Consider the following 11,074-nt stretch of genomic DNA (forward strand, 5'->3'; position numbering starts at 1 on the left):
AGAAAAAAAAAACGACAGAGAAAGGTTTCATTCAGAAGCATAATGGAGTAAAAACTAACAGCTTCAATTATATTTACTGCAACTGCAAACATTAAAAAAGGGAAGGGTTCCCAAACATTTGTTATGCAACCGTTCGGTGGCTTCTAACATAATTTTGATAATCAAAACTTTGATCCTACAACTGAACTATCCAAAGCTGAGAACATCATTGAACCATTCAACTAATACCACCAAATACATGAAGAGGAGGAGGAGGCAGCCAAAAAAGATGAAATTTACATGTCTCAATAGTTAAAAAGGAACATATGGAAAATTAAAATTTTTCATAAATTGAAAAAATAGGCTCCCGAAAATTATAGTTTCATAGATTTAAAATTTTTACCTCAGCTGTACAAATCTGATAATTAGACCCTCTCAACAGGCATTAGCATCAGGTGATTGCCTGGGGGTACCCTGGAGATCATCTTCACCTTGTTCCATTTCCATATGCTCTGAACTGTTATTGATTTCGGAACTTTTGGGATCATCATCTGATACAATTGGTTCTTGGTTAGCAGAGTTCTCCAATTGTTCTTCAGGATGTTGGTCTTTTTCTAAAGGCTCCTTGGGAGCAGGAGGAGAATGTTCTCTACTACCAGCAGCATTGCTAGAATTACTAGGTGTCAGCCACACAAACTTTAGGTTATGGTCTTTCCAGCATTTTCCATTAATGAATGCTCTCTCGGCTGCACGTCGAGTGGTGAAAATTATCCGTGCCTCTTGTTGGTTACTACCATTGACTTGTGAAGCTTCTAGTTCAACAGTGGAAAGTTCGCCATATGGTAAGAAGTGTTCCTTCAAAATGGCAACCTAACAAAAACGAGTTATACTTATTTCAGCTAAAATATAATAAGTTAAAACTGATTCTGTCCCATATAGAATAGTAATACAGGAACAAGTCCAACACAAAATGACTGTGTGATACACAATAAATGAGTTCTGTTAACCAAGTTCTTATGCACCACAGAAAACTAACGCAAAACCTTTACAACAGCTAAAAAATGACACCCTTCAATTCGAAGGCACTACCCGCATCTACTGTGTTAAAACACAAGAAATACTTAACACTGGTTCATCCTAAGGATGTATGCGACTTGGCATGATGGCATAGCTTAGTCAAAGGTGTTACCAAAATCTTAAAATTTAAGAAGTAAAACCTTTTATGAATGTAAGTGAACACATCTGAAACTCTGAATCCAATATTTGATATTTTCATGCATGAAGATATGTGGAAGTGTTGAACAATAATGTGTAATAGTCAAGTGAATTGTATTACCCACACGCAGGTAAGGAAATCCATTCTAGTAAGTTCAGAAATAGAAGATAGGCAGAGAAACTTACATCTGCTAGACCAGTAGGCAGAGGAGGCATGATTCTGAAAGCAGTGGGACGATTATCCAATTTGTATCTGTTTACAGGCGCAAATGGTTGCATTGGCTGCTTTAGGCCTGTGGGTTCTTGCAATCTCATTGTAGTAATTGGTTTGGGACTTTGAGATACAGTATTGACCAACTGTTTGCTTTTATCAGCAGTTGTCTCTGCATGTGGAGATGCCATACCAGTATCAGCATCAGACAACTGCGAAGAAGCTAGTTTGGCAACATCAGATGCCATGCCAGTTTTGGGTCTCTTGGCAGCTTGCTCGGTTACTACTTCACCCTTGACTCCTGTAGCCTGAAAAAATCAAAGTTTATATTATGAGGAGGAATGATATCAATACAGGAAACAAGATGATAAGATAAAGTAAGAGGAGATATGTAATCATCCTTGAATTGTAAGTCCAATTTTTAATAGTTATGCAAAGGACAAGTCACTAAAAGCCATTTTATTAGTTGCTAGTAATATCCTTGACTTGGACCGAAAATAGAAGGCAGTGTACCTGACACCAAACGGATCACACTACTTACTATAGGTCTATAGCCATTTAAGCTAGCAAAAGCCAAAAAACAATGTGCTTATAACCAATGTATTATTAATTACAAATTAAAGGCAAGGATATTTTAACTTACATGTTTCTCAAGTTTGCTCAATTGGCGTCTGAACTCATTACGCTTTTGATCCAACATTTCCTGCTTTTTGCGCAGTTCTTCCTTTAATTGCTCTAGGTTTTCTAGCTTCTTTTGTATGGGAGGTGGACCCTTGGACCCATCCAAGATGACCGGCTTTGGTTGATCAGATTGCGTTGATAATTCAGCATTAGTCTTTGAAGCATCAGATTGATGTATATCTTTTCCCCTATCAGCGAGAACAGGAATGGATGGAACAAAAGCTGATGCTTGCCCACGGGGAGTTACAATTACACCATTCCCACTTGTGGTACTTTCACTGCGAATGCTATCACGATTAGCCCACCATAGTTTGATAAAACGATTACCCATTACAGCATCTGGGGCCTTCAAAGCAGCTTCAGCTTCTTCTCTCTTGGAGAATTGCACAAAAGCTCGCTCACTGTTCAATGGAATATATATGTCAATAATTTCCCCAAACTTCTTAAAATGGGCAAGAAGTGCCTCCCTTTTGTTGCTTTTCTGAGGTATACCGTTAACAAATAGAGTGCGTAATGCCTTTTGCGAAGGTTTCCGTAAAGTTCGCATGCTTTCAGTTTGTACCTTCATCAAACCATCCAAGGCTTTTGGGTCAGTATCATCTGCTATCATTTGCTTTCCTTGAGAGGAAGCAGTTTGAGCAGCAACTAATTCATCATTATCTTCCTTCAATTGATTCTCAGGATAATGAAGGGGATTCATGGTAGAGTTTGTCTTTTCTTTCATGTCATATCTGTTTTTTGAACCACCAATTCTGGCCCAGACAGATGAACTAGCACCCTGTGAACTGACAGAAGTTCTGGTAGTACCCACTGGACAATCACCATCTGGAACTTCTGATAACCTCATATGATGGTGGGCAGAAGCATCACTAGGAAATGCCTCCGTTTCTTCGATCTTGGATGACTGAAGAGACTCCAGAGCGCCATCATTCCAAAGGGGTTGATCAGGATCATAAACATCGGCTGCTCCACTTGTGCAACCAGAACCTGGATATGCACCATCCAATGGCAAGACATCATCACCAACTCCAGACTTGCTAATTTTTCCAGGTATACATTTGCTGTTCACTATTGTGGTGGAAGCATTTACTGAATGTAGAGATCCTGATCCTGCCGGAGCTCCAATTAGATGTGCACTTGGAAGCGAAACAGGAAGGTTGAACTGTGAAAGACTCTGAAGCAACAATAAATTAACTTCTAGTTTAGCAATGAATTCAACCATATAGAAAAGGAACTATGCAGCATCCAATTCAATGAAGCAACCAACACACACTACAGCAATGATAATGTTAATATATATTGCTGCTCAAACATTAAATGGCTGAATGTTCTGCACATTTGTTCCAAAAAACCCACATAATTTATGTTAACATTTTATCAACAAAAGTTGTCAACATTTTATGGTCAAGAACACCCCCCCCCCCCCCCCCAAAAAAAAAATAAAAAAGGAATCTCATAAAAGGGACAGCAAGAGGAAAAAATTTCACAGAATATCTTTTACATTGAGCAATTGAAAAATCATCCCCATACTCCTTGGGGGTTGGGTTGGTTACCAATGGCATACACCCAAAGTGCGAAAAACAAAAATGATATGCTGTGGCACCTGGCGCACTTAACTAAGGTTTGTGTTACTAGTTCAACAAGACATGACATTGCTTTAAAACAGATGCTTGATGCAACAACAACATTTAAGTCAGGATAGCAGGTCCAAATAAAAAAAATCCCCATTCTTCTATATATGGATGAAAAGTAATTTTAATAGAAAGAAATGATAATATAAGGATCACATTCAAGGAGAGAGAAAATCAAGGATGCTAGAGGGCTGCCATTCATGTAGAAATGACCACCCATTAAACAAGTTCGTGGGCAATAAGGAAACCATAACCATGCACGTATCCTGTGCTAACCAAAATTGCATAAGTTGCTGTCCTATGATCACTTTAATCCTTTTGCTTCATTTCACATTTATAGGATGGCTACTGCTTCAGTCAGATATAATTTGCATACAAGAGTGCACAATTATACACCAAATAATTCCACAAACTATATATTCCCACAAAAATGGCCTAATTGTTTTTCCCCTAATTATAACACCCTCGTAATATGAATAACTGGAACACAATTGTTGTGCAGTAATTCTGAAGTGATTTCACAAGCAATCAGTCAGTCTATTTTATTCAATTATGGAATGACTACAGCAGTTGAAGATTAAACAACTCATTAATAAAACAACAGGAAATATCTTCAAAAAAGTGTACCTGGACATCTTCAATAACAATCCGATTAACACCATGCTCCATTGGGCACATGTCACCTCTAAGGCAAAACCCTCGTTCCTCAAAATCTCTACAACGTTGGCGAGGAATATTCACATTTAGTGATGGATTAATAGGAGGTCTCAGAGCTGCCGGTAAACCCATGGGATGGAGCATATCTAGTCCTCCATTGGGTACTGTTGGAATTAAACCAAACGTGTTCCAGGATGCACTTTGTGCATTTGAAACATTTGGTAATCCTCGCCCAGTATAAAGGCTTGGAGGAATAGAGCCTGGAACCAATTGAGTAGCAACATCAATTGAGCTGAACCTAGGATCCCGATGGTTCCAAAAACCAGATTCTCTACCTCTTCCCCTACCAACACTTGGATCTCCAGTAAAAGGTTGGTTTGCCCGTAGTCTCATGTCCAAAGGTGTTCGAGGACCTGAAGTCAATCCAGGGCGCCTTCTTTCAAACTTAGAATACAACTCTTTATCTGTGGTGGCATCATTGTAAGTTTTCATTGTTTCAAATCCTAGAGATTCATTTTCCCTGAAAGGATGCCGATTCCCAAAATTTTTGTTACGTTTTCTGAACGGCCTGTTATTAACAGGCTCTGAAACATCTCTCTCTGAAGATTGAGAACGAGCTTCCCTCCTCCGATGCTTATGATTCCGATCGTCATCATCATCATCACTAACTTCCTTTTCCTCGGGATCGCTACTTACACAATCAGATGGAACAACAGACTCTGGTTTTGGAGATGAAACTTTCAGCTCCATTAATTCTGTTATAACAAGTTTTATGCTATCCTCTTCCAAAGCCCAACGAGGTATGACCAGCTTATGTTGGCAGGAAGAGTTCCAAAAGAATAAAGGGCCTACATCAATAGAAATTTAGGACAACAAATATGAGCAAGGTTAGAGAATACATTTGTGCATGATATTTGCTATTTATATATGCATTTTGTAGCACGGTCTCCAATCATCTATCCTTGCAATCAGTGATGACCCAAGGAATATGGGGCACAGACAATTCTTGAATTGCACTATTGCAGAAAATTTCCGATGAAAAAGAAATCTATAGTTGCACATTTTAATAAAAATCGAAAGATGAAGCCCTAACAGGGAGTAATATGATCAATACGTCATTTGATATTATTCCTTTAAAGCTCAGGAAGCACCACAAAGAAAGAAATGGTCTTGCCCTAGGAGATCAAATGTTAACTTCATAAAAATAAGCCAAACTGTAAGAAATATTCAATGGATAACAAGCATGAAATTCATTACTTACAGAGTAACCCTACATTCCTAAAAATTGTGCAACAGATTCTACATTACAGTATCATACCATGTATATTAGGAACCAACCATATACGCAGCTACTCAGCATCACCACTCTAAGCAAGCATACATACCATAAGAAAATTATCAACAACTTAAAGCTGCTTGTTAATCACAAATAAAAATCCCACCACTCCAGCACTACTTCCTTTTTTTTTTTTTTAATTTCCAACATCCATAATCACTCAAACATTCGGCATTGGATCATCAACACTGCTAAAAACACTAATTAACCCAAAGTGATTCTCCATAGTTTCAAATCCCCCAGAACCCCCTCCCCCCTCTCACCTCTTCTCCAACTACTATTTTGCCCTAACCAAAAATCCCTGCCCCCAAACCCCACGTTTTCTCCCATCCATTTTTCTCCGTCTCTCCTAAACCATCCAATAACACAAACTACACCGTACATCCACCCCGCCCTAGGGTTAATTAATTGTGAAAAATAAAACTATCAAATTACAAATCCCTCCTAAAAAATTTACTGCTGCAAGTAAGAGACTTATCAATTGTTCATATCCATAGGTATCGCACGCACGCAGCAATTTCCTTCTACGATACGAGAGAGACAAAATTCGAAACAATCTATCTTATCCAGAGAATTTTAGAGAGAGAGAGAGAGAGAGAGAGAGAGAGAGAGAGAGAGAGAACCTTAGCTAGAGAGGGGTGAGTCGTGGGACCCACGCGCAACCGTGGGAGGCGGCGATTGACGACGGAGGCGGGTGGCAGATGGGGGGAGAGTGTGGTATTGGTGGGTGCGGCTCTCTCAATGCTTAGAGAGAGAGAGAGAGAGAGAGAGAGAGAGAGAGAGAGAGAGAGAGAAGGTTGAGAGAGTTGAACGAAGGAGCCAACAACACACCTTAATCATATGTTTTCCTCATTCTTCTTCTTCCTCTTCTTCTTCTTCTAATTAATTTCTTTTCTCTCTCTTTTCATTAAACATAAAATAATAAATAATAAATAGATTTAATGTAATTATTTTCTTGTGAGCTTGTCCGTCCTTGCATCACAATGTTGAATTCAGTCACTAATTGAATGTTAACCAATTAATCACATCAATAATTAATCAGCTAGGGCACGGATATTTGAGTAGCTAGCTTAAACAAAATATTTTTAAGAATTTAATTTATATGTATTGTTTTTTTCCCCTTACAAAAAGGTTTTATTTTCAATTAGAATATATATATATATATATATTAAACTAATAAAATAGCCCTACCCAATGTAGGTAAAAGTGTACCAATGTTCAGCAAAAATATAAACGAAAAATAGAGAGTAATATTTTGTTATTATTTGGATTTTGATTAATATGTGTAGATTTTGAGTAATTTTGAGTAAAACAAAAAAAAAAAAAAATCTGTTGATCCAAACAAATCAGTTTATACTTTTATAGTGCTGGGATTACATCAATTTAAGTTAGGCTAATGCTTTTATCCATAATAATATTACGAGAATATAAATATCAGATGAGTTATACATTTATATAATTTTTTATTTAAATTTATTCAAGTTGTCCCAATAAAAAAATTCAATCCCATTTAAATAAGTGTGTATTACACGCAACCAAACCTCCCAAAATGTTAACATTCATTCACGTTTTGAATATAAAACAACGTTTCTTCTTCAACCTTGAAATCGCTATTGGAGAAGTCCAAATCTCTCTCAAAATTTTTCAAATTTCATTCGTATTCTCTGCGAAAACTGCTTTTACTGAAGAATTGCGAGAAGGTTTCGAAAGGAAGAAGAAAAAAAAACAAAAACAAGAACAGAGACTATGAAAGGTATGAAAAAAAAACTACTGTTCGTTTAAAATCTCGCAATCTCGCGTTTCTCCTAATTGGATTTAAAGTTTACTGGATTGAGTTGCTTCATTTAGTAGATCGACTTATTCTGATTCCATTTTTTTTTGCGTAACTAGGGCATACAAATGCAAATGTGTTGTTATTTTTTTTTCTGTGATATATAGCTCTGTTCATTGGAGTTGGTGATTTAGATTCACTTGATTGTTAGTGTGTTCAGTTGAGTTCTTTTGCATGCATAAATGTTTTTCTTGCTGATTGAATGTTTATCACGTTTTATTCAAAACATGAATGGAAATCGGTTCATTGGAGTTGTTGATTTAGATTCATTTGATTGTTAAGTGTTCAGTTGAGTTCTTTTGCATGCAGAAATATTTTTCTTGTTGATTGAATGTTTATCCTATTTTATTCAAAACATGAATAGAGATCGGTTCATTGGAGTTACTGATTTAGATTCAATTGATTATTAAGTGTTTAGTTGAGTTCTTTTGCATGCAGAAATATTTTTCTTGTTGATTGAATGTTTATCACGTTTTATTCAAAACATAAATGGAGATCGGTTCATTGGAGTTGCTTATTTTGATTCACCTGATTATTATGTGTTCAGTTGAGTTCTTTTGCATGCAGAAATATTTTTCTTGCTAATTGAATGTTTAACACGTTTTATTCAAACATGAATGGAGTTCGGTTTATTGGAGTTGGTGATTTTGATTCACTTGATTAAAATATGCATGCTTGTGCTTGTCGGTGTATTGAGTGAAGTATTGACCAAATTTTTTTGTTCTTACAACAAAAATAAAAAGAGGTAATGACCAAATTAGTACCCGAAAGATTAAAACGCTGACATTTCGGTACCTGACTATTGTAATTGACAAAAAGGTACCTAAAAAATTTTAAAAACTGACAAGCGTGTCATGTGCTTGCCGGACCAAAGCTCCGGTGAGGACAATGCTGACCTGGAGGCCGGATTTTGCTGACAAAACATGTTTTATTTGAGTTGTAATTTTCAATTAACTAATTTCTTAGCCTAGGTGGAAATTAAAGTAATTGAAATTGATTTGGCCCCCAAATCAGAGGTCTTTGCCCTAATCCCCAATTAACAAGTGCTATAACTAGTTGGTTACATACTGTGACTTAGTGTTTTACTAGGAGTAAAACTGAAAGGTCAAGTAAAGAGAGAGAGAGAGACGTTGTTCTGTGATCTTGGCGTGAAGAAGAAGGAAAACGAGGAGAGAGACATTGTCGAAGTCCGAGCGTCAAGTGTGAGGGTTTGCTAGTGGCATCATCACAACTCCATTCTTCGTTAGGAAGAAACCTACGAGGAGGTAAGTTCGCCTTCATTCCATCCTCTCATTTACGTGACTTTTGTGGACATCATTATGATCATTTTGATTGTTTTAGTAGTGAGCCATGTTTGTTGTTTGTTTTCTGTGCTTGTAAATCATTTTTTAGATGGATCATCTTGTTACGTTTGTTTATCATCACATGGGTGCCTTGAAAAGGGGTGGGGACGGTAATGTGATATAGGATGGAGGTTTGGTAACTGAGATACACAAGGTGAATGTGGAGACATGTAATTTATTTTTTGTTGAGGGGTTATTTCTAGACTTGGGTTACCCTAGATACAATGAGGTGTACTGGTTAGAACCTGGTTTAGACTTAGGTAAGGGTCTTAGAGTGCTTAGGACAGATGCTGAAGTGATGAGGATGTGTGAGAGTGCGATGAAGAATGACAACACTGTACACCTATATTTTGATCACCCCATTGATGTGAACCCTGAAATCATAGATGAAAAAGTCGTGTCTGATGGTAGCAGTGATAATGTGGTTGAAGTCAATCCAGGTGGTGATAATGTGAACGATGTTAATGAGAAGGAGAATGAAGGTGTGAAAGAGACCAGAGCTGAGAGTAATGAATTGAATATGGCTTTGAGTGCTGTTGTGAAGGAGACTGTGAAGGAGGTTGTAAATGAGGCCACTGGTGATGTAAAGGAGTCGAACAAAGGTGAGAGTGGTGCAGGGGAAGAAGCTGCTAATGAGGAGAAAGGAACTGAAGGAGCATCAGCTCCACAGATGGATGTTAAGAAGGTTAGAAAGAGGCATCCAAGACCACCACCTAGTGGTTTATCCTGAGAAAGAAGAGCTTCCGAAAATGAGGTTCCTGAGAGTGATACTCGAGAAGCTGAAGCGGTAAATGAACCCACATACGAGACCAATGTTGATGATGTTAATGATCCGAATGAAGGTTCTGATTTTGGAGAACCAGTTGTGGATGAGTTGAGCCAAGAGGAACATGTTATAGAGAATCCAACAAGTAAAGTTCTTTCTTGTTTTTTTTTTTGTGTTAGAGGCTATGTGAATAAGCATTGCATCAATTCTCATGTATCTCAAATGATTCTGCAACAGATAATGTAACACAAACAACTGAGAGAACCAACACAAGGAGAAATCATCAAAGGCCTCAACCGTCTGGGCAAAGAATTGTACCTGGAAAGGAGGATGAAGCACCAAAGGTAGAGGTGCCTAACCCGAATAGAGAAGATGGTGAAAGTGAACCTGAGATGTACCAATATGAGTCTGAAGAACTCTGTAGCCCTCCTGCATCTGACGATGAAGAGGAACCTGTATTTTCTCAACATAATCCCAACACGCCATATGGGAAAATAACTCTGGAGTTGAATATGGAGTTCGAGACCATGGACCAATTCAAAGCAGCAGTGCAGAAGTATAACATACAAATTGGGAGACAGGTATTCTATCTGAGGAATGAGAAGAAGAGGTGTAGGGTGATTTGCTATGACCCCGACTGCCCTTCGTTGTGCTACTGTGCCAGGACCAACTACCCAACATCCTTTCAGATAAAGACATTTGTGGACGAACATACGTGTCCCAGAAGCAACAAGAGTAAGTCAGTTAGTTGTTCTTGGGTTGCTGAGGAACTGGTGCCAAAGCTCAGAATCCATCCCAATATGCTGCAGAGGGAGGCACAAGAGTGGTTTAAAGTGGAGTATGACATATCAGTTAATGAGAGGATGATGTATAGGGCTATGGAGAAGGCCAAAGAAGTTATTGAGGGAACAGAGAAAGATCAATACCTAAGGCTTAGAGACTATCTGAATGAAATCATGAAGGCTAATCCTGGTTCAAGAGCCAACATAGGGACTACTCCACAGCCAGAGGGGTTGCCTAGGTTAAGGAACTTGTACATCTATTTGGCTGCTTGCAAGAATGGATTTAAAGCAGGGTGTAGACCCTTTATAGTTTTGGATGGGACGTTTTTGAAAGGCTACTTTGGAGGGCAATTACTAACTGCTGTTGGTCAGGACGCGAACAATCAACTTTTTCCAATAGCGTATGGGGTTGTTGATGTAGAAACTAGGGAAAATTGAAGATTCTTTCTGGAGGAGCTGCACACTGACATAGGGGACTATAATAAGAATGGTTGGTTTTTATGTCGGACCAGCAGAAGGTGATGTGCATTATGACTGTTGTATTTGAATTCTTGTGTGTTTCTAGAAGTAACTTCTCTAATGTCTCCTAATTTATTGTCGTTACCATTCAATGCAGGGATTAATACCAGCATTGCAGGACGT

General features: G+C 38.0%; 1 protein-coding gene across 1 annotated transcript; it reads right to left on the minus strand.

Moving 5' to 3' along the window:
* Positions 1–43: 43 nt before the first annotated feature.
* LOC112801945 (zinc finger CCCH domain-containing protein 41) lies at positions 44–6,742 on the minus strand. Its single transcript, XM_025844903.3, has 5 exons — positions 6,334–6,742; positions 4,345–5,222; positions 2,049–3,260; positions 1,381–1,713; positions 44–849 (listed from the first exon to the last, which is right to left on the minus strand). Exons 2-5 carry the CDS (start codon positions 5,122–5,124, stop codon positions 415–417), a joined length of 2,760 nt encoding a protein of 919 aa, XP_025700688.1. The 5' UTR covers positions 5,125–5,222; positions 6,334–6,742; the 3' UTR covers positions 44–414.
* Between the last annotated feature and the right edge of the window lie 4,332 nt (positions 6,743–11,074).

Source organism: Arachis hypogaea, chromosome 5 (assembly GCF_003086295.3).
Source record: "Arachis hypogaea cultivar Tifrunner chromosome 5, arahy.Tifrunner.gnm2.J5K5, whole genome shotgun sequence".
NCBI lineage: Eukaryota > Viridiplantae > Streptophyta > Magnoliopsida > Fabales > Fabaceae > Arachis > Arachis hypogaea.

Coding starts and splice junctions, on each gene's coding strand:
- LOC112801945 (XM_025844903.3), bottom strand. CDS start 5,124: ATGGAGCTGAAAGTTTCATCTCCAAAACCAGAGTCTGTTGTTCCATCT. Junction 1,714..2,048: donor TGAGCAAACTTGAGAAACAT/GTAAGTTAAAAT, acceptor TGATTTTTTCAG/GCTACAGGAGTCAAGGGTGA. Junction 850..1,380: donor TGCCTACTGGTCTAGCAGAT/GTAAGTTTCTCT, acceptor CGTTTTTGTTAG/GTTGCCATTTTGAAGGAACA.